The sequence below is a fragment of the Python bivittatus genome, unplaced genomic scaffold (assembly GCF_059951505.1).
Source record: "Python bivittatus isolate LINGU-HERP-01145 unplaced genomic scaffold, Pbiv_v1 ctg000480_np1212, whole genome shotgun sequence".
NCBI classification, from domain to species: domain Eukaryota; kingdom Metazoa; phylum Chordata; class Lepidosauria; order Squamata; family Pythonidae; genus Python; species Python bivittatus.
Window position 1 is genome coordinate 74,234,064 of NW_028277075.1, and position 27,514 is coordinate 74,261,577.

The following is a 27,514-nucleotide window of genomic DNA, read 5'->3' on the forward strand; positions in this document are numbered from 1 at the left end:
TGTGTGTGTGTATGTATGTATGTATATATGTGTATGTAAGTATATGTGTATCTATATCTATATCTATATCTATATCTATATCTATATCTATATCTATATATATAAGCATCCTGTCTGCTGTGACCGTTTGGCCCTCCGTCTGGACTTCTTGAAGGCATGTGGCCATTGCTGGAAACAGAATATATTTTTTATTCAATCATATGAATATGTGAAATTTAAAATTTTTTATTTAAATATATATATAATATATTTATAAATATATATATAAATATATATAAAATATATATATCTAGATATAGATATAGATACACATACACATATACTTACATACACATATATACATACATACATACACACACACAGTGGTACCTCAGTTCACGAACGCTTCTGTTCACAAACAATTTGGTTCACGCCGGATATATATATTTAAATATATATAATATTTATATTTAAATATATATATATATTATATATATTGTGGCCCTGCCTATTTTTCACTTTTTGGCTCACCTATTTTCATTATTACAGGATTTGATTAAGGTGATAATTTCATGCACTGTTTCTTCCAACAAATAAATCAATGTTAAAAATCTGTTCTGTGTGCTTGCATGTCATACTGCAAAGTGTCTTTAGAATGGAACTGAGTAGAAACTCAAATTGGAAGAGGGAGCAAACCAGAGTAAAGAGAAAGTATTTAATTTTTAAATTAGGGATTCAAAAACACAGTAAAAATAAGTACGTCATTATTTGCTTGTTTATTAGAATGGGTTCCCCCTGAACCTGAACCTTTTTATCAGCCAACTGGAAATGAATTTGCACCAGAAGTAGTTGGAGAGAATTCTGGAACTGTTGTCTATTTCATAGAACCAGGTATTGGTATACATGGGATGATACTACAGTGCTAAAAAGATGCCTATTAGCTAAAGTCAATGGATGAGAACAGTGCAGGATACATTCTGCAAAAGTGGAAAAAAATCATAATTTTAGTTTTGAAACCATCCATGTATATCTGTTTAGTGTATGTGTATGTCTACAAACATTAGATCTGCACATTAGAATAACCGCTTCGTAGTTCAATGTAATGATAATTAATTGTAACTTTTTATAAATTATTGAATTCATCTTTAATGATTTCCTAGAAGTTCATATACAGTTCTACATGAATTCCTTCACCTGTAGAAAATTAGTCATATAAAATCCTACATTAAATGGCGAGCACAAATAATCTATGCCTTATTATTTGGTTTACATATCGTAACATTTTAAAAATTATCATAGTTTTTTTCATAGTGGTTCTCAGCTTCACAACATCTAGCATAATACATACTTACAAGTCAAATAATGTATCAGCTGAAAGTTATGTTCCATATGCATTGCTTTCTCCTATACTTAAGAAAGGTTATCTTCCTTTATTTTTTAAAACAGGATATACTGATGCTTTAAATGGATGTATCAGTTCTAACAAAAGACTGAATGGAGAAATTGGCAGGGAGGATGATGGAAATTCAAAATAGAATTCAATAGCATAGAGTGAATCTGTTGATAAAATCAGAAGAGAAACTTGGAAATGGGGAATTCAAAATTAAAAAGGCAAAACAGAGAGACAAGAGTTAGCTGTGAATTAGAATCAAGAAGAGAAAGAAAGTAGTATAGATAACAGACTATGGGATGCTAGAAAGGAAAGTAAATTATGCTGGATTATCAATTAGAAGTATGGTTTATCTTTTATCAAAATATGATTTGGCCTAGATATTAAACTCTGTGAATAAATGTAAGTTGATTTACATTCCATCTTGGTAGATTCTAAGATAAGCATTCTCAGTCCATGAACTATGCATTGTTGTATTGTAGTAAGAATGTAAAAGCTGAATCTTACTGCTGAGTATGTATCAACAAATTATTTGGGGAATTTTTAGGAGAACTGTCTGTAGACAGACTGAATTACTTTCGTGTGATTTCTAAGCATCAGGGGCTTGTGGAGGCTCTCTAGAATATCACTCCTATCCTCTCATGCTTCATTAAACATATAAAAATGCTAAGAATGGTACATAATGAGTATTAACTTGCAGAACCAAGTTTTCAGAATTTGCCATCGGAAAGGAAAAGGTAGATGCTATATTTAGGGATGTGAGAGTTCAAAGACAGTGAAAGAAAAGCTGTATCTTTACATATACCTATACCTACCAACCTACCATCATCCTTAGCATTCCTAACAGTGAACTGGAGTACTTGTGTGCCAGTCATTGTGTAAACAAAATGAATATCCCAAAATAAAATGTTTTTTTTTACAAACTCAGGGAGTATGCAGTACATTTAAGTTTCTCAGTTTAAAGTAATAAATCACAAAGTTTGCTATTTTCTTGCATTATGTTAGCAATCAAATGATGTGAAGTGAGGGAAGAAAAAATGTTATGAGTGTAATTTGAGGGAAGAGGGAGAAAGAAAAAAAAATGGATTGGGTGGGACTTGGATTGCTTGAATTTAACTCCCCGCCCCACCTCAGGTTCTTTACCAAACGTACCAACATCCATCAGCCTTTTCTTTCAAATGTAAAAAAAAAGCATAAAGTGGAAAACGACAATAAAAAATGTTTGTTGAAGGCAGAATGATGCACCTCTTCACTATTCTGCTGTTCAACCATAGCCTCTCATTGTTGCTTTAAATTTGAATAATTTGTTTGGGGACTGTTACACACATTGCCTTGCATATGCTATCTAATTTAGTTCTTAGTCATAATCGAGGAAACTTAGAGGAGTTCTGTATAGTATTCCTGTATATTTTTAATTTTGCCCAGTTTTTAGAAAGTAGCAGAACTGAAGTACAAACTGAAATCACCTGCAGTCAATTTTAATTGCTATTTTTCCATGGGAGATTAGTGTTTGTCAGTAATTTTAATAATGGATTCTGCAGAACTGATACACAGATCTAGTTGCTGAGACCAAGATCTATTATTCTTTGTTGACAGCCATTCCTCTTCTTCTGCAGCAACTACAGGTACCTGTTTTACCGGTTCACGAGTTGGAGGAGCAAGGGAACCTGTCACGTCAGCTGCAGTCAGCTTAAAAGATCCAGAAGATACTGTACTGTTATTTGAATCACGCTTTGAAAGTGGGAATCTCCAGAAAGCAATCAGGGTGTGAGTAAGAAGAGTTGGGCAGGAAACTGTGTGAGACCAGAAAAGGGGAACATTTTTTTAATGAAGGGCTAGGATAATTAGTTGTTAGGCATTTAGTGTGCTCTTGTGTTAATATTCAGTGCTAAAATTATTAATATTATTTTTACAAATCAGGTGCCTGTTAGAGATGCTTCACATTTCAGATGTGCTTTATTTCATCATCACTTTTAATGTAAATTGGTATATAACTAATTATTCCAGATATTTTAATTTATGCAGTTCTCTGCACAAATGTGAGGGACCTGATTAACTCTTTCATGACACTTTAAAACAATTCTTACACCTCCTAAAGCTAAATGAGTTCCTAGCAAATTTTTACTATGAAATAACCTTACTTCTCAGAACTCATTTTCCATTTATAATCCTTCCATGTTTTCTATAAAAAAAACTGTTAAAGGGGGAAAGGTGAACAAGCTGCATAATATGTTTTGATTAATTATGCTCGGAGCTTCTTACCTAGTCTGAAAGCACCCTAACAACTTTCCATGACATAACTTGCTCTTTAAGGTTCACAAGATTCCTTGTTTTGCAAGTTTGTTATACCAATCCTGTAGAATGTTCTTTAGTATATGCATTGTTTATATATTCAGCATGTAATTTTATGCCCAGCATCCATAACTAGTTTGCTGAGTTCCCAACATTTTTACTGAAGTGTATCTGAAGATATGTTACATTTTTATACTGAGTACTTACTAATAAAATTAATGTAGTGAGTATAAGGATGAAAGCTGTAGTATATTGAGAAGTTTACTGTTCTTGGATGCTTTGTTGATGCAACAGAAGCAACATTTCATAGGCAGCAGTATTAACAGAAGGTATTAGAGATGCATTTTCCCCTCAGTAAATTGTGTTTGAGTAAATTGAAATGGCACATCAAAATTATGTTTTTAGTTGCAGTAGCCTTAGTTCTCCCCATTACACCATGTATGCGCGGACCTTTTTTTTCCTCAATAAGACTCCAGTTCAGCCATCCTTGCAACAAGCTCCACTTGATATTGTCTTGATTTGCTTATTATTGCCAAGTTAGCATCTTGGTAATATCATATAATGTTATGTCATTATACTAATATATTTACAAATATGATTTCTAGTGTTAAGTATCCCTGGTTGAAGCAAAGTGTTAGTCATTTCTAATGAATTGTAACAGACTACAGGGCCAGACCCCTTCATGGATCACTGCCTTGTCGTGGCGAAGGGGCTTGCGTAACTCAGTGAAGCCATGAGCTATACCGTGCAGGGCCACCCAAGACGGACAGGTCATGACAGAGAGTTCTGACAAAATGTGGTCCACTGGAGAAGGAAATGGCAACCCACTCCAGTATCCTTGCCAAGAAAACCCCATGGACAATGTTAAAAGGCTAAAAGATATGACGCCGGAAGATGAGCCCCTCAGGTCGGAAGGTGTCCAATATGCTACTGGGGAAGAGCGGAGGGCAATTCCAAGTAGCTCCAGAAAGAGTGAAGCGGCTGGGCCAAAGCCGAAAGGACGTTCAGCTGTGGATGTATCTGGAAGCGAAAAGAAGGTCCGATGCTGCAAAGAACAATATTGTATAGGTACCTGGAATGTAAGATCTATGAACCACGGCAAGCTGGATGTGGTCAAGCATGAGATGACAAGACTGAACATCGACATCTTGGGAATCAGCGAACTGAAATGGACGGGAATGGGTGAATTTAATTCGGGTGACCATTATATCTACTACTGTGGGCAAGAAACCCTTAGAAGAAATGGAGTTGCAATCATAGTCAATAAGAGAGTCGGAAAAGCAGTAATGGGGTACAACCTCAAAAACGACAGAATGATCTCAGTGCGTATCCAAGGCAAACCATTCAATATCACAGTCATCCAAGTCTATGCCCCAACCACTGATGCTGAAGAAGCTGAGGTTGACCGCTTCTATGAAGACCTACAACATCTTCTAGAACTAGCACCAAAAAAAGATGTCCTTTTCATCATAGGGGATTGGAATGCTAAAGTAGGAAGTCAAGGAGTAATCGGAATAACAGGCAAGTTTGGCCTTGGAGTACAAAATGAAGCAGGGCAAAGGCTAATAGAGTTCTGTCAAGAGAACAAGCTAGTCATAGCAAACACTCTTTTCCAACCACACAAGAGACGACTCTACACATGGACATCACCAGATGGTCAATACCGAAACCAGATTGATTACATACTTTGCAGCCAAAGATGGAGAAGCTCTATACAGACAGCAAAAACAAGACCAGGAGCTGACTTTGGCTCAGATCATGAGCTTCTTACTGCAAAATTTAGGCTTAAATTGAAGAATGTAGGGAAAACCACTAGACCACTCAGGTATGACTTAGATCATATTCCTTGTGAGTACACAGTGAAGGTGATGAATAGATTTAGAGGATTAGATTTGGTAGACAGAGTGCCTGAAGAACTATGGACGGAGGTCCGTAACATTGTACAGGAGGCAGCAACTAAAACCATCCCAAAGAAAAAGAAATGCAAGAAAGCAAAATGGCTGTCTGATGAGGCTTTACAAATAGCTGTGGAAAGAAGGAATGCGAAAAGCAAGGGTGAAAGGGAAAGATATAAGCAACTGAATGCAGATTTCCAGAGAATAGCAAGGAGAGATAAGAAAGCCTTCTTAAATGAACAATGCAAAGAAATTGAGGAAAACAATAGAATGGGGAAGACTAGAGATCTCTTCAAGAAAATTGGAGATATGAAAGGAACGTTTAGTGCAAAGATGGGCATGATAAAGGACAAAAAGGCAGGGACCTAACAGAAGCAGAAGAGATTAAGAAGAGGTGGCAAGAATACACAGAAGAACTATACAAGAAAGATCTTAATGTCCCTGATGTCCACGCTGGTGTGATCGCTGACCTTGAGCCAGACATCCTAGAGAGTGAAGTCAAGTGGGCCTTAGGAAGCATTGCTAACAACAAAGCTAGTGGAGATGACAGTATTCCAGCTGAGTTATTTAAAATACTAAAAGACGATGGTGTTAAAGTGCTGCACTCAATATGCCAGCAAGTTTGGAAAACGCAACAGTGGCCACGGGATTGGAAAAGGTCAGTTTACGTTCCAATTCCAAAGAAGGGCAATGCCAAAGAATGCTCAAACTATCGCACAATTGCACTCATTTCACATGCTAACAAGGTTATGCTCAAAATCCTACAAGCTAGGCTTCAGCAATACATGAACCGAGAACTACCGGATGTACAAGCTGGGTTTCGAAGAGGCAGAGGAACTAGAGATCAAATCGCCAACATTCGCTGGATCATGGAGAAAGCACGAGAGTTCCAGAAAAATATCTACTTCTGCTTCATTGACTATGCAAAAGCTTTTGATTGTGTGGATCACAACAAACTGTGGCAAATTCTTAAAGAGATGGGAGTACCAGACCACCTTACCTGTCTCCTGAGAAATCTGTATGCAGGCCAAGAAGCAACAGTTAGAACCAGTCACGGAACAACTGATTGGTTCAAAATAGGGAAAGGTGTACGACAAGGCTGTATACTGTCACCCTGCTTATTTAACCTATATGCAGAGTACATCATGAGAAATGCCAGGCTGGAAGAATCACAAGCCGGAATTAAGATTGCAGGGAGAATCATCAACAACCTCAGATATGCAGACGATACCACCCTAATGGCAGAAAGTGAAGAAGAACTAAAGAGCCTCTTGATGAGGGTGAAAGAGGAGAGTGCGAAAGCTGGTTTGAAACTCAACATTAAAAAAACTAAGATCATGGCATCTGGACCCATCAATTCCTGGCAAATAGAAGGGGTAGAAATGGAAGCAGTAACAGACTTCATTTATTTGGGCTCCAAGATCACCGCAGATGGAGACTGCAGCCATGAAATTAAAAGACGCTTGCTCCTTGGGAGGAAAGCTATGGCAAGCCTAGATAGCATATTAAAAAGCAGAGACGTCACCTTGCCGACAAAGATCCGCATAGTCAAAGCTATGGTTTTTCCAGTAGTAATGTATGGCTGTGAGAGCTGGACCATAAAGAAGGCGGAGCGCCGAAGAATTGATGCCTTTGAACTGTGGTGCTGGAGAAGACTCTTGAGAGTCCCCTGGACTGCTAGGAGGTCAAACCAGTCAATCTTAAAGGAAATCAACCCTGATTGCTCATTGGAAGGATCGATAATGAAGCTCAAGCTCAGATACTTTGGTCACCTAATGTGAAGAGAGGACTCTTTGGAAAAGACCCTGATGCTGGGAAAGATTGAAGGCAAAAGGAGAAGAGGACGGCAGAGGATGAGATGGTTAGATAGCATCACTGAAGCAATGAGCATGAAACTGAGCAAACTCAGGGAGGCAGTGAAGGACCGGAAGGCCTGGCGCAGTATGGTTCATGGGGTCACGGAGAGTTGGACACGACTTAACGACTAAACAACAACAAGAACAGGGCCAGAGAAAAATCTTCATCATTAGCACAACGAATGTTTCCAGTCTAGACTAAGTGCGAAGGAGGTGAATGTACATAGATGTAGCAAAGATTCTGCTAGCTCTTTTCATGGGTTTCTGGGCAAGAAAAGGACATGTACATCCATCTGAAAGTCCATAATTCTTACCAGTATTACTCTCTCTCAATTCCTGATTAGCATCCCACAAAACATTCCATTTTAGAATTAGGCTGGTAGCCAATCTGATTAAAAGTGTGCATTGTTGCATGGAGATATGTGCTGTAATAATTAATTTGTGTAAGTGAGCTTCAGATCTGGTATAATTGGGTTTCATCTCATTTCCATGGATGAGAGAACATTGGAATAGTTATACTGCAATAGTAATAAGTAACTTTTTAAAAGAGGGAATCAGCGTAGAGGCTTTCTGTACAGTAGCAGATCTGATTCTCCATGTCAGATTGTAAGAGAAGTGCCTGCATCTAAGATATCTTTAGCTAAGTTTCATCTCTCACTCTTCTTCCCCACTCCCTGTGTTGGTTTGCTTAACTTTCAGAGTGATTAAAAGTTCTAGAGAACTAAAAACTTTGCTTTTTATTTTATGACTGTGAATTTTGGATCTTTTCTAACAGACCAACACGATGTCATCTTCTTTTTATATCTCCTGATAATACAGGGCTATTTGCAATCACTTCTTTTAAACTGCAGTTAGCTGATAGCTATAACCATAACGATACTTTTACATGCTTGCGTTTTGTTTCTTTCAGCAACATTTACCCAAGATACTAGTTTCCTCTGACTTATTTATGAAAGGCATAAGAAATCATACTGTTTTTAGTTGCAGATACATTTGCATACAAAAGTTTAGGCCCCCTGGTCAAATTATATATTTAGTGAATCCCTAAGTGAACAGAGGGGCAGAGAGAGAGATGATGGCAGCCAGGGGATGAGCCATTCTCAAAGAATCTGCATTCAGTGCCTTGTATGATTCTTTCTTGGGCTTAGCCCCAGTACCAGGGCACTGGATCCTCAGCAGTCCTGGGTTCTAGTTGCTACTACTAAATGCCAGGTTGGCCTGTAATAAGGCCTCCCTCATCCAGGATCTTATTAGAGATAAGAGGGATGACCTAGCATATAGCATTGAGACTTGGAGGGGCATGGAGAGGCATCATCTTCTCAGAATTATGTCCATGAGTTTCAGGTGTGGCATCGACCACAACCCGAAGACAGGGGTATTGAAGTGGTTATTACTATCCAAGAGACTCTTGCAGCTGTCAGAGATGCTGCTCCAGAGATTACTGGATGTGAAATCCTGATTGTGAAGTTGGGCTCTAGGGAGCAGATGGGATTTCTGCTGTTGTACTGGCCTTCCTGCTACCTAGCAGTTTCCTTGCCTGAGCTGCTCCATTCTGTGTCAGAGTTGGTGGTTGAGTCTCCCAGGCTTGTGGTGGTAGAGGACTTCAACCTGCCATCCCAGATAATCCTTGAAATATTTTGGAACTAAGTAGATTGATGAAACAAAAATTGAACTGTTGGCCACAACCACAAGGTATATTTGGAGAAGAATGGGTGAAGCATGTGAAATAAAAACACCCTGTCAACCATTAAGTATGGCTACTATGCTTTGCAGTTGTTTGGTAGTCAACACTACAGGAAATATTGAGGGATGAAAGGAATAATGAATTCAACTCAGTATCAACATACTGTAACTCATGGGTAATGTCCCACAATCAATGAAATTGGCTGAAAAGAGGCTGGTTATTTTAGTAGGAAATAATTTGAAACATATCTCCAAATTAGCCATGCTTACAGGAAAGACAGATAAAGGTTTTGGAATGGTCTTTCCATGGCTCAGAGCTGAATATTATTGAAAATCCATAGGAAAATCTTGAACATGCAGTGCATGCCAGGAGACCTGAGACTATTTCTGAGCTAGAACAGATCTGCAAGGAGGAGTGAAGGAAAATCCAAAAACAAGACAAGAAAGACCCTTATCTGGATATGGAAAACATTTTGAAGTTGTTCCTTCTACCAAAGGAGTTGCTATAAAATATTGACCAACTTTCTTCACCTGCCATATTCACTCTTTAAAATTATCTCTAAACAATTGCACATAAATATTAAGTATTCAAATTTGCAGAAAGGTGTACTATAGAGGTTTCATCAGCTTCTGTTCACTTCAGGATTTATTTAAATTCACAGCTTTGACTAGTGGTTCTTAAACTTTGCATGTAACTGTTTATAAGTGGAACGTAAGGGGTATTTTCACACCTGGACACTCCAAAAAGTCACTGCTTTCCTATCAGATTTTTAGGGAAACCTTTAACACCGCATGATCCTTGGAGAGAGCCATTTAGCTGTCTTTGTTAGCACCATTCTAAGAATGTTCTTCTTACTTACTTTTTTTCCACCTTAGATATAAATTTAACTCATCCCTTTCCTTGCTGAATGGGAGAAAATAAGGATGAATAATCTTTGCTAAGATTTCCTAAGCCACTTTGATTTCCAGATGAAACATGTCACCTAAATACTACAGACCAGCAAGACGTAAGGCACTAATTTCATCTCTTAAAACTTCCATATCCCCAAAATAGAACCTGGTCAAGGCCACATATGTCACACAAAGAACAAACCATATGCCACATTAACAAGTTGATGGAAAGTGTATACCCCTGAACTTGCGCTAAATCTCTATTCACAGAGAGGAAGACCATAACAAAACTAATCATTCTGCTTCATCTTTAAATAAGACTGTAGGACATGCTACTATCTAGTTCTTCCTGGAGGAAGAGGCTGCTGCTGGCTTTTAATGCATCTTTGTTCTTCTTGCTGCATTTCAGAGGCGAATATGAATATGAACTCACTTTGCGGACGGATCTTTATACCAGCAAGTACACACAGTGGTACTACTTCAGAGTACAAAATACTAGAAAAGATGTAACTTATCGCTTCACAATTGTTAATTTGATGAAAGCCAAAAGTCTCTACAATATGGGGATGAAGCCTCTCATGTATTCTCAGAAGGATGCTCAGTCTCAGGGTATTGGCTGGAGGAGGATGGGTAGTGATATCAAGTATTATAAATACAACACAGAAGATGGCCAAACCCTCTATTGCCTCACATGGACAGTGTGTTTTCCTCACAGCTATGACACATGTTACTTTGCTCAATTCTATCCTTACACCTATTCCGATCTACAACGGTATCTTTTGACTTTGGTAAGTAATCCACTCTATTCTCAGTATTGCAAACTCCGCCCTCTGTGCAACAGTCTAGCTGGAAACACAGTGTACCTCCTCACTATTACCAATCCGTCCAAAAGTGCCATTGGTGCTGCTGCTGCCGCAAAAAAAGCTATTATACTAAGTGCTAGAGTCCATCCTGGGGAAACCAATAGCTCATGGGTGATGAGAGGTTTCTTAGATTTTATCCTGAGTGATGCCCCTGATGCTCAGCTCCTCCGAGATCTCTTCATATTCAAGGTTGTGCCCATGCTGAACCCAGATGGAGTAGTTGTGGGAAACTATCGCTGTTCATTGGCAGGAAGAGACCTGAACAGAAACTATAGGACAGAGCTAAAGGAATCTTTCCCCTGCATTTGGTACACTCGGGCCATGATCAAGAGGTAAGTGACAGAGATTACATTTCTAAAGGCAGCATATATTAAGAACTCTGTGTGTGTGTCTGTACAAAAACAGTTCTGAAAAAAATAATTTACAATAATAGAAACACCAGATTTAGATTGCATGTGGGAGGCAGGCTGCTGGGATTCAGAAAGAAAGAGAAATCACTGATGGGATAAGTGGAAGAATGTATACTGTACGTTGAAATTTTATGGGATGGGTTTGAGAAAGTGCTGTGTGTGCACAGAAAACTGCCCACAGTAGCTTTTCAATTTGGAACAATTTTCCAAGGCAACTTTGATGAGATCACTGTAATGATTTTGGAAGTTGACACTGGATCCTCAAACATGCCACTGCTGTCTGGTGAAATTGCTGGCTTATCCAATGTACATTCTGCAAGAAAGAGGAGGGTATAATTCAGACATAGAAAATACAGAAAAGACCACACACTCAATGCATCTCTGGAAATGCTGACATAACCTACCAGTCAGGGACAGCATCCAGCAAGCATCCCTATGCTCTACTTGCATTGTTGTTGTTCAATTATTTTTCATTTCCAGCACTGTGACCTGATGAACACCATTTTGCCAAGATTTCTCAGGAAATGCTTCTTTGAGTTTTGCAATCTCATGCTTGTATCATCAAATGATTGTAACTAGCTACCTTGTCTTCTGCCAGCCTCCTTTTTTGCTTGCCTTTGATTTTTTCCAAGCATCAAGATTTCCAGTGCCTCTTGCCTTCTCATTATACTTTCCAAAATGTTTAAGCTTTAGCTTCCTTATTAGTGCTTCCAGTGAGCAGACTGATTTTACTACATCTAATATTGAATTATTTGTTCTTCTTGCACTCCATGGTTGTCCCAATAACTTTCTCTAACACCACAATTCAAAGACATCAATTTTTCTTTGTTCAGCCTTTCTAATGGTTCAGCTTTCACGGCCATATATTACAACTGGGAAGACCATAGCCTTGAGAATAGGCAAGTTTGTTAGCAGTGTGATGCCTCCCTACATTAATATTTTGTTTATATTTATTTTATTTATATTTATTTATATTTCAGATTTGTCACTGCCTATCTCACTACAGAGTGACTCTGGGCAGTTTACAGCAAAAATAGAATAAACATTAATTAAAATAGATAAAAATTAATTAATTAAAATATACTACAATAACAAACTTCCTATATAATACTTCCCAGAGGCTGATGTTAATTAGGTGTTAATAAACTCAAGGAGTGTCTTCAAGGTGCCAGCCATCCCCAGGGTCAGTTGTATCTCTTCTTGCCCCACACAAGTTGGCACAGCCAAGTCTTCAATTCCCTCCGGAAACTTGGGAGGGTAGGGGCCTGCCTCACCTCTGGGGGGAGAGTATTCCGTAGGGTGGGAGCAACAGCACAGAAGGCTCTCCTCCTGGGCCCTGCCAGCCGACATTCTCTCACTAATGGGGTCCACAACATGTCACCTCTGCCTGACCGGGTGGGACAGGTTGATGTGACGAGTGAGATGGTCCCTCAGGTAACCTGGACCCATGCCATGTAGGGCTTTAAAGGTGATAACACCTTAAATTGGACCCGGAAACAAACTGGAACCCAATGCAGCTCCCACAGCAAAGGTGTTACATGTGCCATCCTTGGGGCACCCAAGATTGCCCGTGTGGCTGCATTTGAACCAGCTGTAGCTTCTGGATACTCTTCAAGGGTAGCCTCATGTACAGAGCATTGCATTAGTCTAAACGAGAGATGACCAGGGCATGAATGACAGACTGGAGGGCCTCCTGATCCAGGAAGGCATAACTGGCATGCAACACAGTTGAGCAAAGGCCCTCCTGGCCATGACTGCCACCTGCTTCTCGAGCAGGAGTTGTGAGTCCAGGAGGACTCTCAGATTATGCACCAGGTCTGTCTGGGGCAGTGCAACCCCACTGAGAACCAAAGATGGTAAACCCCCAGATACAGAGGAACCTCCAATCCACAGCCACTCCATCTTACCAGGGTTCAGCTGAAGCCTATTGTTCCCCATCCAGACCCCCACAGCCTCCAGGCACTGCGAAAGGGTGGTCACAGCATCATTCAAATCACCCAGGATGGAGATGTATAATTGGGTATCATCTGCATATTGAGGATACCTCATCCCATGGTGGCGGATGATCTCACCTGGTGGTTTCATGTAGATGTTAAGAAGGAGTGGAGAGAGTACCGAACCCTGCAGTACCCCACAACAGAGGGGCTGTGGGCTGGACCTCTTGCTCCCAATCAACACCAATTGGGACTGACCTTGGAGGAAAGAAATGAACCAGCACAAAACTGTGCCGCTTACTCCCAACTCCCTAAGTCAGCCCAAAAGGATACCATGGTCGATAGCATTGAAAGCTGCTGAGAGGTCAAGAAGAGCGAGGTTGGATGCACTACCCCCATCCCGCTCCTGTCAGAGATCATCCATGAGTGCAACCAATGCTGTTTCCGTCCTATATCCAGGCCTGAAACCTGACTGAATTTAACATACTTCTCCCAAGAGTAGACATCTTATTTTTTTCCATAGCTTCTGACATACCATCCCTAGGATATCTGAGCCTAGAAAGATGAAGTATGTTACTACTAAAACTTCTTCTCTACCTATATCACATTGGGATAGCACTGCTTATTGACATAATCTCAACAGCAGACCAGCTTTTGCATTATCTTCTTTCACCTTCAGTAAGATATTATTTAAGTCTTCCTCACTTGTGCCATTAAGTGGTATCATCAAGATATTGATTCCAGCAATTTTAGCATTTCTCATGATATATCCTGCATATAGCTAAATAAGGTAAGAGTATACAACCTCTGAACACTCCTTTCCCAATTTAGAACCATATAGCTGCTCTATATTCTTCTGTTTTAACTGTTGCTTCCTGGATATCATACTTATTTTTCAATAAGCAGGTAAAATGGCCTGGTACACCCATGTTTTTAAGGGCTATCCACATTTTGTGTTTGGTCAGTTTCGACAAAAGTGCCAGAGAATCTCTCAGTGTTTTTTTCTTTTATTTCTTGTTTATAAAGTTATTCTTTTGCTTTTGTTTTCTTGCCAGAAGTGTCTTGGATTACAGCTATTGTACCAGTTTTACTAGGGAACCTACAATCAGCCAGCCATTTATTCTAAATAACTACTTAAAACTAGCTAAAGATGTATCAGTCAGTTGGGAATTTTCAAATTCCTAATTGTTTGATTATGCCACATAAGTGCAGGAAAAAAACAATATAGTATCGTTGTTTATATGTTTATTTATATGAAATCAGACATTCAGATGTTTTCTTGGATCTCAGTTTTTTCACTTGTGTGTTGTATCCCTTCTCTGAAAGAGTCCTAGAGGAACGTGAAGTTCTGCTATATTGTGATATCCATGGGCATAGCCGAAAGAACAATATCTTCATGTACGGCTGTAACAACAAAAATGCACAAGATCAGTTACTTCACGAGCGAATCTTTCCTCTTATGATGAGCAAGAATATTCCTGATAAGGTAGGGCCTGGGTGTATTTTATATGCAAACTATAATTCAGTACATTAATTAATTCACCATAAAGTCTCCAAATTTCACAAATATCATTTTATTCAGACTTCTCATGATAGGAAAATACCTTTTCTTTCCAAAAAAGCTTATTACAATACCCAGATTTTTTCTTTGCTTAATTAAATTACATGTTCTGACTTGTACTTTTGTTATTGTGCCATTTGTAATGAATGTAAAAGCCTTTTCTTTTAATTTGGTGGTGAAATTTGGAACAGAAACTTATTTGTGCAATTTATCTTCTTTTTCAATCCTGGAGGATTGTAGGGGGGTTGCAGATATTGATTTTTCTTACATTTTACAAATGTAAATTAGTCAGTATAAGCAGACAACAAACAATATTAATATAAACTCATAAAAATAGAAGTAAACAAAAATAACCTTTTTATTTCTAAGAAACCAGGTAAATTAGTGCAGATCTGAAAATTAAAACTATATCTCTAACCAAAAAAGAAGCCATGGGTTTCACTGTTGTCAACACAGGAAATGCTTTTGAAGCCGTTATGTGTTCATTATGTGTTCCTCTAGGAAATATAATTTGGTCGCTCTACCTTTCCTCTTTGTATATGTAGATTTCTTTTCAAAAAGCAATGTATAGGAGAAAGCAATGCTGAATATCACATATTGCAAGTTGTAGTGACCTTTCCTCTCCTTTTTTTAATGTAAGATGGAATTAATTGAAAACACTTTGCTTGGAAAATGTACATGGGCCTGAATGATGACTGGAAAACAATTGCAGATGAAGGTCAGGCAGAATCCAAGCATAAGATGGTGGGAAGGGAAGTGTGCACTTTGCCAGAAGCTGGAGAATGACGTCCTCCAGCTCAGAATGCCACATTATTTAGAGGCCATGTATAAATATTGTTTGAAGATGTTTATTTAAAAAAAATGTTCCTATATCTATATGCCCGAATTTCATATAGCCAATCAGAAGCAATGTTAGAGCATAACAAATAATATTCTGAAACACTGATTTGCTAGCCCAGACTTTCTAACTAGAATTGTATTTGATTTGACATCAAGCTAATCCAAGCAGATCACAAGATGGTTTAACACTGTGTGCCAACAATCCCTAGAAGATACACAGTTTGTAATTTTAGAGAGATACTATTTTTATTATTATATTTTTATCCTGCCTTTTTTATATATTACTCAAGTTGGTGAATATACCTAATACTCCTGGCTCCTATTTTCTCCACCACAAAAATCCTGTGAGAGAGAATGACTGTCCCAAAGTCACCCAGCTGGTTTTCATGCCTAAGGCAGGCCTAGAACTCACAGTCTGCTGGTTTCTAGCCTGGCGCCTTAACCACTAGACCAAACTGGCTCTCAATCAACTGCATTCTAGAGTGTTTTTTAAAAATGCATCTGATGGACTATTGAGTGTTAGTTATTTATTTGGCCTGATCCAACAATGCATTAAAAAAGAAATATCTCTGATACTGTAATAATTCTAACTTGAACAATTTGGATGTTCAGTTTTGTTTCAACAGCTGTAAATTTCAAGTTCAGAAGTGTAAAGAAGGAACTGGACGGGTTGTGATGTGGAGAATGGGAATACTGAATAGTTACACTATGGAATCTACCTTCAGTGGATCGACACTAGGTGAGTGTGCAACTCTTTTCTATTCAAGGCAGTATATGTTAAAGAAGGTTAGAGATAATCCAGATTGAGATAATGGGATATGGAGCTTTCTATATGAAAAAAGTACAGTTGCATTTATTCTTAGGATGGTATTTTCAGAAACCTTGATGAACAAACAATGTCATAATACCTTACAGGATGAGATGTATAGTAAGTTAGTATTGTTTATTAGGACTAATGAAAACATAAACTGAAAATTCACTAGACAGCAAGATAAGAGACTATATATAGTTTTATCCTTACTATGGGATAAACAGGTATTTACTGTCAAGACTGTGTAGCCAGAAATCATATGGTCACTAAGAACACAACTTTTAACATTATTCAGTATGTAAATGTTCTCAGAAGAATGCAGGAAAAGTCGGGTGTTATATATTAATGATATCACAATAAGTGCCCATAACTTTTATCACTTTTGTCAAGGTGGCATTACATCTCACAAATAGCAAACTTTGATATGCAATCTTATAAGAAAAAGTAACTACATTTCAACAAGAAAGCAATGTTTGTGCATAATTGCAACTATTGTGATACGAACAGCTTACACCTTTTCTCACCAAAACAAAAAGTGAAATGAGATTTTTCTAATCTCTGTCAGATAGAGATGAAACAAGAAGCTACAGATGTTGAAATCAACAGAGAAGTTTATAAGTGCATATGTAGTAATTCTGCCAGACTAAAATAGAAAACAACAAAACACCTCTGTAAGAGATTCTGTGTGTATGAAAGCAGCTGTCTTAGCATGCAGCGGTCTAGGTAGTTATGGGAGTACCTCAGTATGTCCTTGTAATACCACTTAACAAGCTTCACTGGTTTCCCATAGGCTTCTGGGTGCAAGTTAAGGAGCTGGTGATCATCTATAAAGCCTACATGGCACAGAACCAGTCTATTTGTAGGACTGCCTCTCCCCAGTGATATCTGCCCATCCCACATGCTGTAACAGGGTGGATACTCTGGGTTCCTTTTTTAAAGCAATGCCACCTAATTGGACCTAGGAGGCATGCCTTTTCTGTTGCAGTGCCTGCCCTTTGGAATGATCCCCCCTCCCTGACATACAGTTGGTCCTGTTCCTGCTACCTTTTAGAAGGCACTAAAAACCTGGCTCTTTTCTTGGGCACTGGGGCTAGGATGACTGGAATTCCTGTTCGGAGGAGGGCAATAATTGTGAGTTGCTGATTACGTACTATGGGTTTTGTATTGATTTTAATTGAAATTGTTGGTTTTGTTTTTTGGAGGTTTTTTTGGTTGGTTGGTTTAGGGTAAGTCACTCAGTGTTCTAGTTGGGCAGCCAAATAAATTCCATAAATAAATAAACTAACAAGCAAGCAAGCAAACATTATCCAAAGAGCATAGCTTGTAGAAGTGTTTTTTTTAAAGTTCATGATAGTTTGAGAGAATTTGGGAGTTCTCTGCCCTTATTCCGTTTGCCTGTAGCCACCCAGCAGTGCTGTTTAAGGCAACCCAGTTGCTGCTGGGGATGGACAGATCACAGGACCATCTGCAGGGCTGCTGTGAGGAATATTCTTGCTATCTGGCAGATAGTGACTCAGTTGGATTCCAACTGGATAGATCCAGTTGAGGTGCCCAAGGCAAAGTCTTGTAGGATTATCTAGAGCAAGTTTGATTCTGTGACTCCCAAGGAATTAGACAAGGTTCTCTAGTCTACAAGCTTGGCTGCCTGCTTGGTAGATCCAGGTCTCTCCTAGATGGTGAAAAACACCCAGGAGGTGACCTATGGTTGGCTCCATGTGGTGGTGTTGGCTTCTTTGAGTGAAGGATTGGTTTCCTCAGCCTTGAATGAGACTAGACCCAGCTTCTGCTGTGAGTCATGGCTGACTGAAGATGTCTCCACAAATGAGCAGAGACAACGACACTGTGTAGAACTAAAGACCAGCAAGTAGACCTGTCCTTTGAAGCTCTCTGGAGAAGGAGAGAACAAGAGTTCGCCCATGTGTGCTCTGAATGGCAGTTCCTCGCAAGGAGACCATAAAACAGCAATCTTCTGCAGGTTTGAGCATCAGGAGCCAAGGGAGATGATATCTTTGCTCTTAGCAGTGGCGGAACCTTTAATAAGAACACTAAGCCAGCTGAACTCACTTTCTAATCACATTTGGAAATGTCCAATTTAACCACTTTATGGATAGAGACCTTCAAAATGGTGAGCTTATTTTGACACTTGTGAGTTTTACCTTCTTTGATTTAAAAAAAATTTAAACAGAGACTTAAGAATTTAAAATAATATACAATTGGCAAAAAGCAAAAAAGAAGGATTTTGATTTAAGAACGCTTTAAATTGATTAGGAGATCAGAGAGAATTGGAATATTGGTTATTTTTGCTGTAAGATCTGAAAGGCAAATATATAATTAAATAATATACTCGTGGGAAACTATTGAAACAGAACTAAACCCATATTAGGAACTGAGGCTTGATGAAGTTTGCAAATGGACACTAGAGGGAACTAAAGGACCAGGCAGAAAAGAGTAAAATGTCTACGGCGGCTATAACCTTTTCTTATCTTAAATAGTTTTTTGATAACTGGACTGATATATTAATAACTAAAATCTCAGAAAGGATACAGATTTCAATGGATGAATTTTTAGAAGATGATGAGAAAAATTTTTAAAAACTTTTATCTGATATAGACATTATAGAGTATGAAGGCATGGAAGACAACAACATTAAGATCACCAAAATGGGAATGCAAAAGACAAATCAAGAAAAGGATCTGGACATGAAGCAGCTGTGACAAGAAATCCTGGATGATGCCTCTTTATGGGTTTTACAAAGTAGGCTGATGAAAGCTTTGAAGGCTCCTCTTGAATGCCAAAGATGGATGAAAGATCAAATCCTGCGCTGCCATTGGAATGATTCAAAGGTTAAGATTGTGAAGAGCAAAAAATAGTTGGACTATTTGATTAGGGATAAATTATTTGTTTGATATTTCTGGTAACTCCTAATGACTTTTTGCTGAACCAGGACTGAAAAGATGACCATTTCTGGACTGTGTATAGATAAAAGTTAGGCTATGGGGAGAAGAGTTTTTTTTTTTATTTGTAACTTTAAAAGAGGGTGAAAAATTATTATATTAGCTTATGGTCTCCCAGCCCTTGGGGACAATTGTGGAGCCCCCTTCCGTTATGTTTGGTTTGTAGTTTGTGTTCTGTTCTTCTGGTTGGTTGGGTTTCTTCTTATGTGTATTGCTTTTATTTGTAAGCTGCTGAGAGTTGTTAAGGAGTCGGGCAGCCTTGAAATTTGATAACACAAACAAAGTGTTAAAAAAAAGTTTATGGTAGTCTTGGAGAGGCCTATGCAGGCCTGATAAGTATGTAGCTTTCAAATTACTATTACCATTACTATTATTACTATTATTATTATTCTGCAAAGAAGCTGAAGAAACAGTAGACCACCTAGTTAGCTGCTGCAAAAAGATTACACAGACTGACTACAAACAACAGCATGACAAAGTAGCAACAATGGTGCATTGGAATATCTGCAAGAAGCACCATTTGTCTGCAAGCAAGAGCTGGTGGGACCACAAAGCAGACAAAGTAATAGAAGATGAAGAAGCTAAAGCTCTGGGACTTTAGAATTCAAACAGACAAGCACCTGCCACACAACACCCCAGACTTAACAATTGTTGATAAAAAAGACAAAAAACTCTGGATAGTGGACATTGCAGTACTTGGAGACAGCAGAATAATAAAGAAAGAACTGGAGAAAATCACAAAATATAAATACCTGCAAATAGAAGTAGAACAACTATGGCAAAAGAAAGCAAAGATAGTACCAATAGTTATAGGCGCCTTAGGTGCAATCCCAAAACATCTGGAACACCACTTGAACACCATCGGCATTGACAAAATCACCATCAATCAATTGCAACAGGCAACTTTACCTGGAACAGCTTACATCCTGCGATGATACCTTTAACACCATCAAACAACAACTGACTATCCCAGGTCCTTGGGAAGGACTCGATAGGTGGATGAAAATGCCAAATCCAGTCTAACTATTTGGCTGACTGTGCGACCAACCAATAATAATAATAATAATAATAATAATAATAATAATAATAATAATAATAATACTGCTGCCTTGTGACTTCACTATAACATCCAGGAACAAACCAACCTCCTTGACACTATATATTTTTTCTTCTTTTTAATGGTCTGGCAATTTGGTTTAGCAGCTGTGCACTCAGTCTACAGGATGTGAGGATTTGCACCTTAGACCTGCATTTAAATTCATGGCGGTCCCAGCCTTGTTTCATTACTTGGGCTGACTGCGTCAAGTTGCACAAACATAATGGTATCTCCTTGGGAAAAGGAGACCATCTGGAAAGGGTATTTCAATCTAGAGCAAATTAAGTAGCGTGAACAGTACTGGAAAAGGAAGAAACAACCTTGCTGGCTATGAAATCATAATGACACGTCCTTGAACTAGGTGGTATTTTAGCATTCTATCAAGGTCAATAGGCTTTGGTAGCAGTAACAGCATAAGTGAGGTCATCTAAAACTGTACCTTCTTCTGTAATTTTAAGGAGGAAAGCAAAGTGAGGGAGGAAGATCTTAGCTAATTCTGACTAGTACTGCATGGAAAAGAACATAGTTCTGTAGACAGCAAGTGATCAGAAAGACAGTACAGCTTGAAGAGTAAATTCTCTCTTCACGGGAGCATTAAACAAAAGAGAAAGGAGGAAAGTAAGAAAAGATTATAATTGATGCTTTGGGTGTCCTTCATTGAATAATAATGGGCTCTGATGACAAAAGAAAGGACTGTGCAAAGAATGCTTAACTTTGTTTAATTAATTACTTAATTACATTATTAATATGATGAATAAGGGAAAGACTTTCAGATTTTTTTTCTCTAGATTGCATACCAAGGTATTTACTGTACTAAAGACTGAAGAGCCACATGTGTATTTGTCTTTCTCAGGCACTAAAAGTAACTCTCATTTTACCTCTGAGGATCTCAAATCTCTAGGCTATCACGTCTGTGATACCTTACTGGATTTTTGTGATCCAGACCGCTCCAAGGTGAGAGCTTCCTGTTGTTGCTGAACAGAACCAGAGTATGTTGTTGGATTGGCCAGACCCTTTAAATATCCCATATTTCTGAGGCATGCTTTAATATTGCCACTATTATTTCTCACATTTTAAAAATATATAGTCTGGAAATAGCCACAGTGCATGGAGTTCGAATGTAGAATGTCCAAATACCAATAGAAGACATGTATCTAGCCAGCTCCTCTACTGCATATGCCTTTTCTTTGTGGAGTCTGAACTGTATAAGAAACAATAAACAAAACTTCAACCAAGTTTTTTTTTTAATCCTTTCAGTCGTATCCAATTCTCGGAGACTGCCTGGACAAGTCCCTGCAGTTTTCTTGGCAAGGTTTTTCAGAAATGGTTTGCCATTGCCTCCTTCCTGAGGCTGAGAGAAAGTGATTGGCCCAAGGTCACCCAGCAGGCAGGACTAGAACTCCCAGTTTCCCGGTTTCTAGGCTGGTACCGTTAACCACTACACCAAACTGGTTCTCCAACCAGTACCATAGATTAATATTTTGAGTATACATATGAATTTTGCTAACTAGAAATCTTTTTCTCTTGTTATTTGCATCCTGAAGTCCAAATGCAATTGCCCTTCAGCTTATGAATATATTATGAAATGTAAATTAGTTCACATGAGAAATTTGATAATCAAAGAAAAGACTACATAATATAAGCATTTTTTTCATACGGATCCCGGTATACCCTCCTAAAGGAAGATCAGCTGGTGCCAACACTCAGCTTTTTTTGTGTGTGTGCTGGTCGAAGTGATTTGCTGATGCAGTTTGGATTTATTTTTATCTTTTAAGTGTATTATATATAAAGATTGATATATTGTACATTTTTCAAATTGTTTTATATTTCACTTGTTAGTATTTCTATTGTTTTATGCCTCACTGAAATTGGAAATGTTTAAAATAAATAACCGAACAATCTTTTCCGTATGGTCTAAGAATTCTCTGTTCTTCTCTCAGTTTCAGCAATGCTTGCTTGAGCTTAAGGAGTTACTGAAGCAAAAAATCCAGAGGAAGCTCTCAGAGTTGGGCAAAACCATAGAAGGTACCTGGAGTGACATCTCTCTATCTGATGTTGAATCCAGGTAATTCAAGTCTACTAGTCTTCGGTCCAGGGATTTTAGAAAAGTGAGGGGCCCTATGGCTTTTTCTGTCCTCCAAGACTGTAATATAACCAGGTCAGGAGATATCACACTACTATCATTTTTTGCTTTTTTATTCAGAAAAAGTAAGCTTAAAACAAGACTACATCTCTGAAGGCCCTCTCTGTTGTCCTGTTCCTAATATCTTTGCAGCTACTTGAGGCTATATCTTGTTCATGTATCCAGCTACCTGAGAACATCAACGCAACTTCACTCACTGTCTTATTCAACAGCATAACTTCAGAGAAGTTGCTATATCACATACTGTCGTTTCATTGGCACTTTCAGTTTCACATGAACTGTAATTTATGTGCTATCTTACATTGCAGGAATATATTAGTGAGTGTTGAGCCCACATGGATAGACATGGTGATTTTTTAAAAAATTAATCATTACTCTCTCAGTCACCTAAGAAACATCTGTGCAGTCTTTCCAATTCCAACAACACCAGATGCCCATGCAGCTTGAGATCAGAAATAACCACAAAGACATGGAAACAACCTAAGGGAAGGGACATCCACTGCATAATTAGTTTTAAGGCTTATGCCTTACAGATGATTTGATGATGAAGATGTCTTAAAGCTTTAGGCATATCCACCAAGTCTGTTTATGTCCAATGCTCACTTAAACTTTCCTAGAAAAATTAGGCTGCTAGAAGCAATAAAATCACAATATTTGTTATTGTGTATCACATGAATAGCTTTTCTCTTTTCTCTTAATTAGCACAAGTGGGTCTGATAGCTCCCAATCAGATGGCCCTCCTGCACATTTGCTCAAGATGGTAGAAAAGGTAAGAGCTATGCAGTTCGGGTGAATAAATCAGACTGGAAGAATGGAAAAATATAAAATTTGGGAGTCAGTAATCTTATTACACAGTAGCTGCTATTACTGTTAATTATTTTTTATTTATTCAAATTGTTATGTGATTGTTCACTCCATTTCCTCTGTGAAACACTATCTTTGTCATTGATATGTTAGTTTTTAAGTTACTGCACCATATAATCTATATAACATTTGGAGTAAATCATAAAGATTCTCACCAATCACATGGCACTGACTGCATTCAAGCAAAGAGGCATTCATACCAAAACACCTAATATCTCCCCAAGTATTCCTGACACATGTATCGATAAATACATTAAGCAGCCAATGAGATCACACATCCTTATCTTACTCCATGTTCAATTATAACTGCTAGCTAAACATTGCATTTATTGTCTCACATGCTTTACTTCCATCATATATCACTTGTACTGAATTTGGCAATCAACCTTCCGCTCCATATTTACCCAAGAGTTCCATAAGTCAAGCCCATTGGTCTTATCATATACTTTCTATAATTTAGCAAAGAAACATCTTTGCTAAAGATGAAGAACGTCTTTCCAACGTTCATATATTTTTCAATGACCTGCTGAACAGCAAAAATTTGGTCTGCACACCATTTGGTCTGCAGAGGCTCAGCATAAAGGCACTCTGCACTTCCTAAATGTTATTCCTTATAATCTCTCGTATTCTCTACTCTCATTAGAATTATGCTAAACACTTTTCCACCCACACTTAATAAATTAGTCCTGGAGTTTTTGTATTCACTCTTGTTACCTTTCCATTTGTATATAGGAACAATAACATTATTCTAAATGTCAGGCACAGGAGTAGTTTTCACAAACATTTTAAATACCCCTCTATAAGCAAACCACATCCATATTTTAGCATTTCTCCAGTTACAATGCATACTTGCAGTCTTACTGTTTTCAACATGTTTATAGCATTTATTAATTATTTTTCAATCCATTTTTCCTGGACAAAAACATTTATAGCATCCATTTCAATTCTAGTCTTCAATTAATCATGTAATTCCTGTACAAATCTCTGAAATATTTCTTTCTGCTTTCTCTCAATTTCATCCCAATATAATTTCATCACTTTTATTCTTAATTCCATTCACACTGAAGATTTCTCATTTAGTCCTTTTCACTCATTTCTGAAACAATTCAGAAGATTAAAAGCAGAGAAGATTAAAAGAGGTAGAGAAAAAAGTGATTGTAATGGAAATGATAACTTTTTTCTCTCTTTTAATCTTCTCTCCTGTCTCAGACTACATTCTTTGCAACTATATTTTTCTCTGTATGTATATATTATACAATATCTTTCTTTCACTTTATTTATGGAGCAATGATTCTCTAACATGCTGTCCCTACAGTCTCTTTTTCTTCATCATTTCATCAAGTATTCATACTTCTGTGGCATTCTGTAACATAGTTCTTTTCCCTTTATTCCTGGCACTTTCCACATTCTCTTATTCCACTTTCCACTCATTCTCCTGGGAGATTAATCTGTCCTTTAATACTTTTTCATACAGGACTTATTCGTTCTCTTCCTGAGGTGTTCTACTTTCACTGTGTTTTCTTTCAGTAACTTGACTTTTCCTTCATATAGTTTTTTCCCCCCAAGGACCAGACTTGACCTTACTAAAAAATGGTCTATCCCACATTCAGAACCTTTCATTACTCTTGTATCCTTCACTAATTTTTCTCTTATCTCATAATCTATCAAATCAATCATGTTTTTAGATTAATTTCTTTACCATGTGTGCTCATGAATATATATGCTTAAGCACATGTTCAAAATAAATTGACTTTTTTCTAAGCAGATACTCATCAAACCATCACCATTCCTATCCATTCTTGGTCTCCAAATAACTCAATAACTTTTTCTTACTCTCTCATCTTGTTCCCACTCATCCATTCATATCAACAACAGAACAATATTTTCCCCTGCACTGCATTTATTCAGACTGTTGCATACTTTTTCCAAAACCCATTCCTGGCTCTTTCATTATCACCATTCACTGGACATACAACTTTCACAAATTTAGGAATTTCTAATTTCATATGCACTCACAGCAGTCTAAGTTGCACTTACTTTGTGACAGATATTTTAGCCTTTTCATTCATAATTAAACCTACTTCTTCATTTCCATGCAGGTGTTTATCAGCTCCACACCTTCATTTAGATGCATTACATCCTTCTCTTTTCCTTTATGTTCATAACATATTTATGTTTCTATTTTTTTTTCATTAATTCATGCTTTTTACCATGTACTCTTCTTACATTCCAAGTCTATCATCAGACGGCCATCATGAGATGGGCCCATAGATGCCGATCATGTTGATCATGTACAGTATTTGTCAATCAAGGCTTTCACATAAGACTTTCCAATAAGACTGAGTGAACCAGGTTACAGCCTTAGTCATACACACTGTTTTTAGAGTTCGTTTGATTATATTCTTTTGTATTAATTTATTGCCAATTGGAGATGTGGAGTCAATTTTAGATTAGCACTTTATCTGATATTTTGATGTCTGGCTTATATGGGTGGCACATAGTTTCCCAACCTTTCTTCTTGTGCTATTTCTCCCTTGCATTGTATTTTTCCCCCGCAAACTACTTTTGTTACACAATTTTAAAACTATTTGCCTGTTTCATAACATTTTCTATGACTTTTCTTGTTGTTTTTCCCCGAAGCCATTTCTCATTGCATAATTATATAACTGAGCAGCCACAACTGTGAATGTCGGAGAATATATATTTCTGAAGCTGTATTCCTGTGTAAAGGTGGAGCTGTGCTTGCAGTTACCATGCTTCTTAGAAAAGCTGCAACCCAGCACAATAGCATCAATGGAAAATAAAACTATGAAGTAATTGAACTCCATTAGAGAAACAAATTCAGAGCAGTACATGTGATTGCTTGACTGAAAAGAAAGAAACAGTAGTCTGAAATCTATTCTGCAGTTGCATTCTCTCGTGGCTTGTGCTCATGCCAGAAATGCAAATTATAAAATGTGTGATTTTTCCAACTCTTACCTCCTTTTCCCAAAGTATGTGTTGATACGTGGCACAAGATCACATTCCAAATATTTTGGCAGGATAATTTGCTGTAGTCTATTGCTATCTTTTTTTATCAAGCATAATTTGCATTTAGAAAAAAATGGTGGCTTAGACATGCTTCTGAAATAAAAGGGGCTCCAGTGTAAATCAACCTATGCTATTGGTACTTTAAAGATATGCAAGTATTGATTTGTGGTACAAAATTGTTTTATTATTACATTATATTGTCGAATTCTCTACTGTACATTCATACCCACTGAATATTCATACCCACTATAGCAAAAAAAGGTTGCTTTAAAAAAAAAAAGCTAGACATTTATGTTTGGGTGTGGTGGTAATTTCTTTCCCTTTTTCTGTGTAAGGGACATCATGAACATACCTACATTTCAAAAGCACCATGAGTGTGTTCAGGTTCTAATTTAAAAAAAAAAGGCATAGGGAAATTTTATTATTAATTTAATCTCTAGTGATTGTGCACCTATTCTCCACTAGGTGCTTCTGACAGGCAGGCAGACAGACAGACACACACACACACACACACACACACACACACACAGAGTCTGCTTTGGCTGTGAAAATAATGCACGCATTTCCAAGGCAAAAAGTTCTTGTGGTTAAAGTATTGGGAAAAGAAAACAGCTTACCGGTATTTCTGATTAAGATTACAGAGTTGTTCACAGCGAAGAAGCAAAATAAATGAACCAACATAATATCATGGCTAAAGTGCTGGGCTTGGACTAGATAGACCCAGATTCAAGTTCCCTCTTGACTACAGAACTCCTTGGGGGATTTGGGGGCCAGTTATTTTTTCTTAGACAGACCTAACTCAAACAGTTGGCATAAGGAGAAAATTTAGGACAGATCTCCTATAAGCTCGTCCTCTCAGAGTCAGGATATAAATTCAATAAATAATATTGAAGTAGATGGTAAAAAGTTTGCTCAAATCCTAAATAGCCTATGTGATTGGTCCACATCATAGCCAGGATAAACCACTGTGAAAGTCCAAGAATTCTACTTATAAATGAGAATTGCAGCATTATGTAATAATA

At 37.8% G+C, this 27,514-nt stretch overlaps 1 protein-coding gene across 1 annotated transcript in view; it reads left to right on the forward strand.

Moving 5' to 3' along the window:
- Positions 1–27,514, forward strand: part of AGBL2 (AGBL carboxypeptidase 2) — a 45,157-nt gene that overhangs the window by 5,000 nt on the left and 12,643 nt on the right. The window contains exons 5-12 of the mRNA XM_088146321.1: positions 763–870; positions 2,986–3,136; positions 10,396–11,181; positions 14,520–14,679; positions 16,207–16,333; positions 21,309–21,409; positions 22,396–22,520; positions 23,301–23,367. Coding sequence (XP_088002447.1) covers positions 763–870; positions 2,986–3,136; positions 10,396–11,181; positions 14,520–14,679; positions 16,207–16,333; positions 21,309–21,409; positions 22,396–22,520; positions 23,301–23,367 — 1,625 coding nt within the window. The remainder of the gene's footprint in view (positions 1–762; positions 871–2,985; positions 3,137–10,395; positions 11,182–14,519; positions 14,680–16,206; positions 16,334–21,308; positions 21,410–22,395; positions 22,521–23,300; positions 23,368–27,514) is intronic.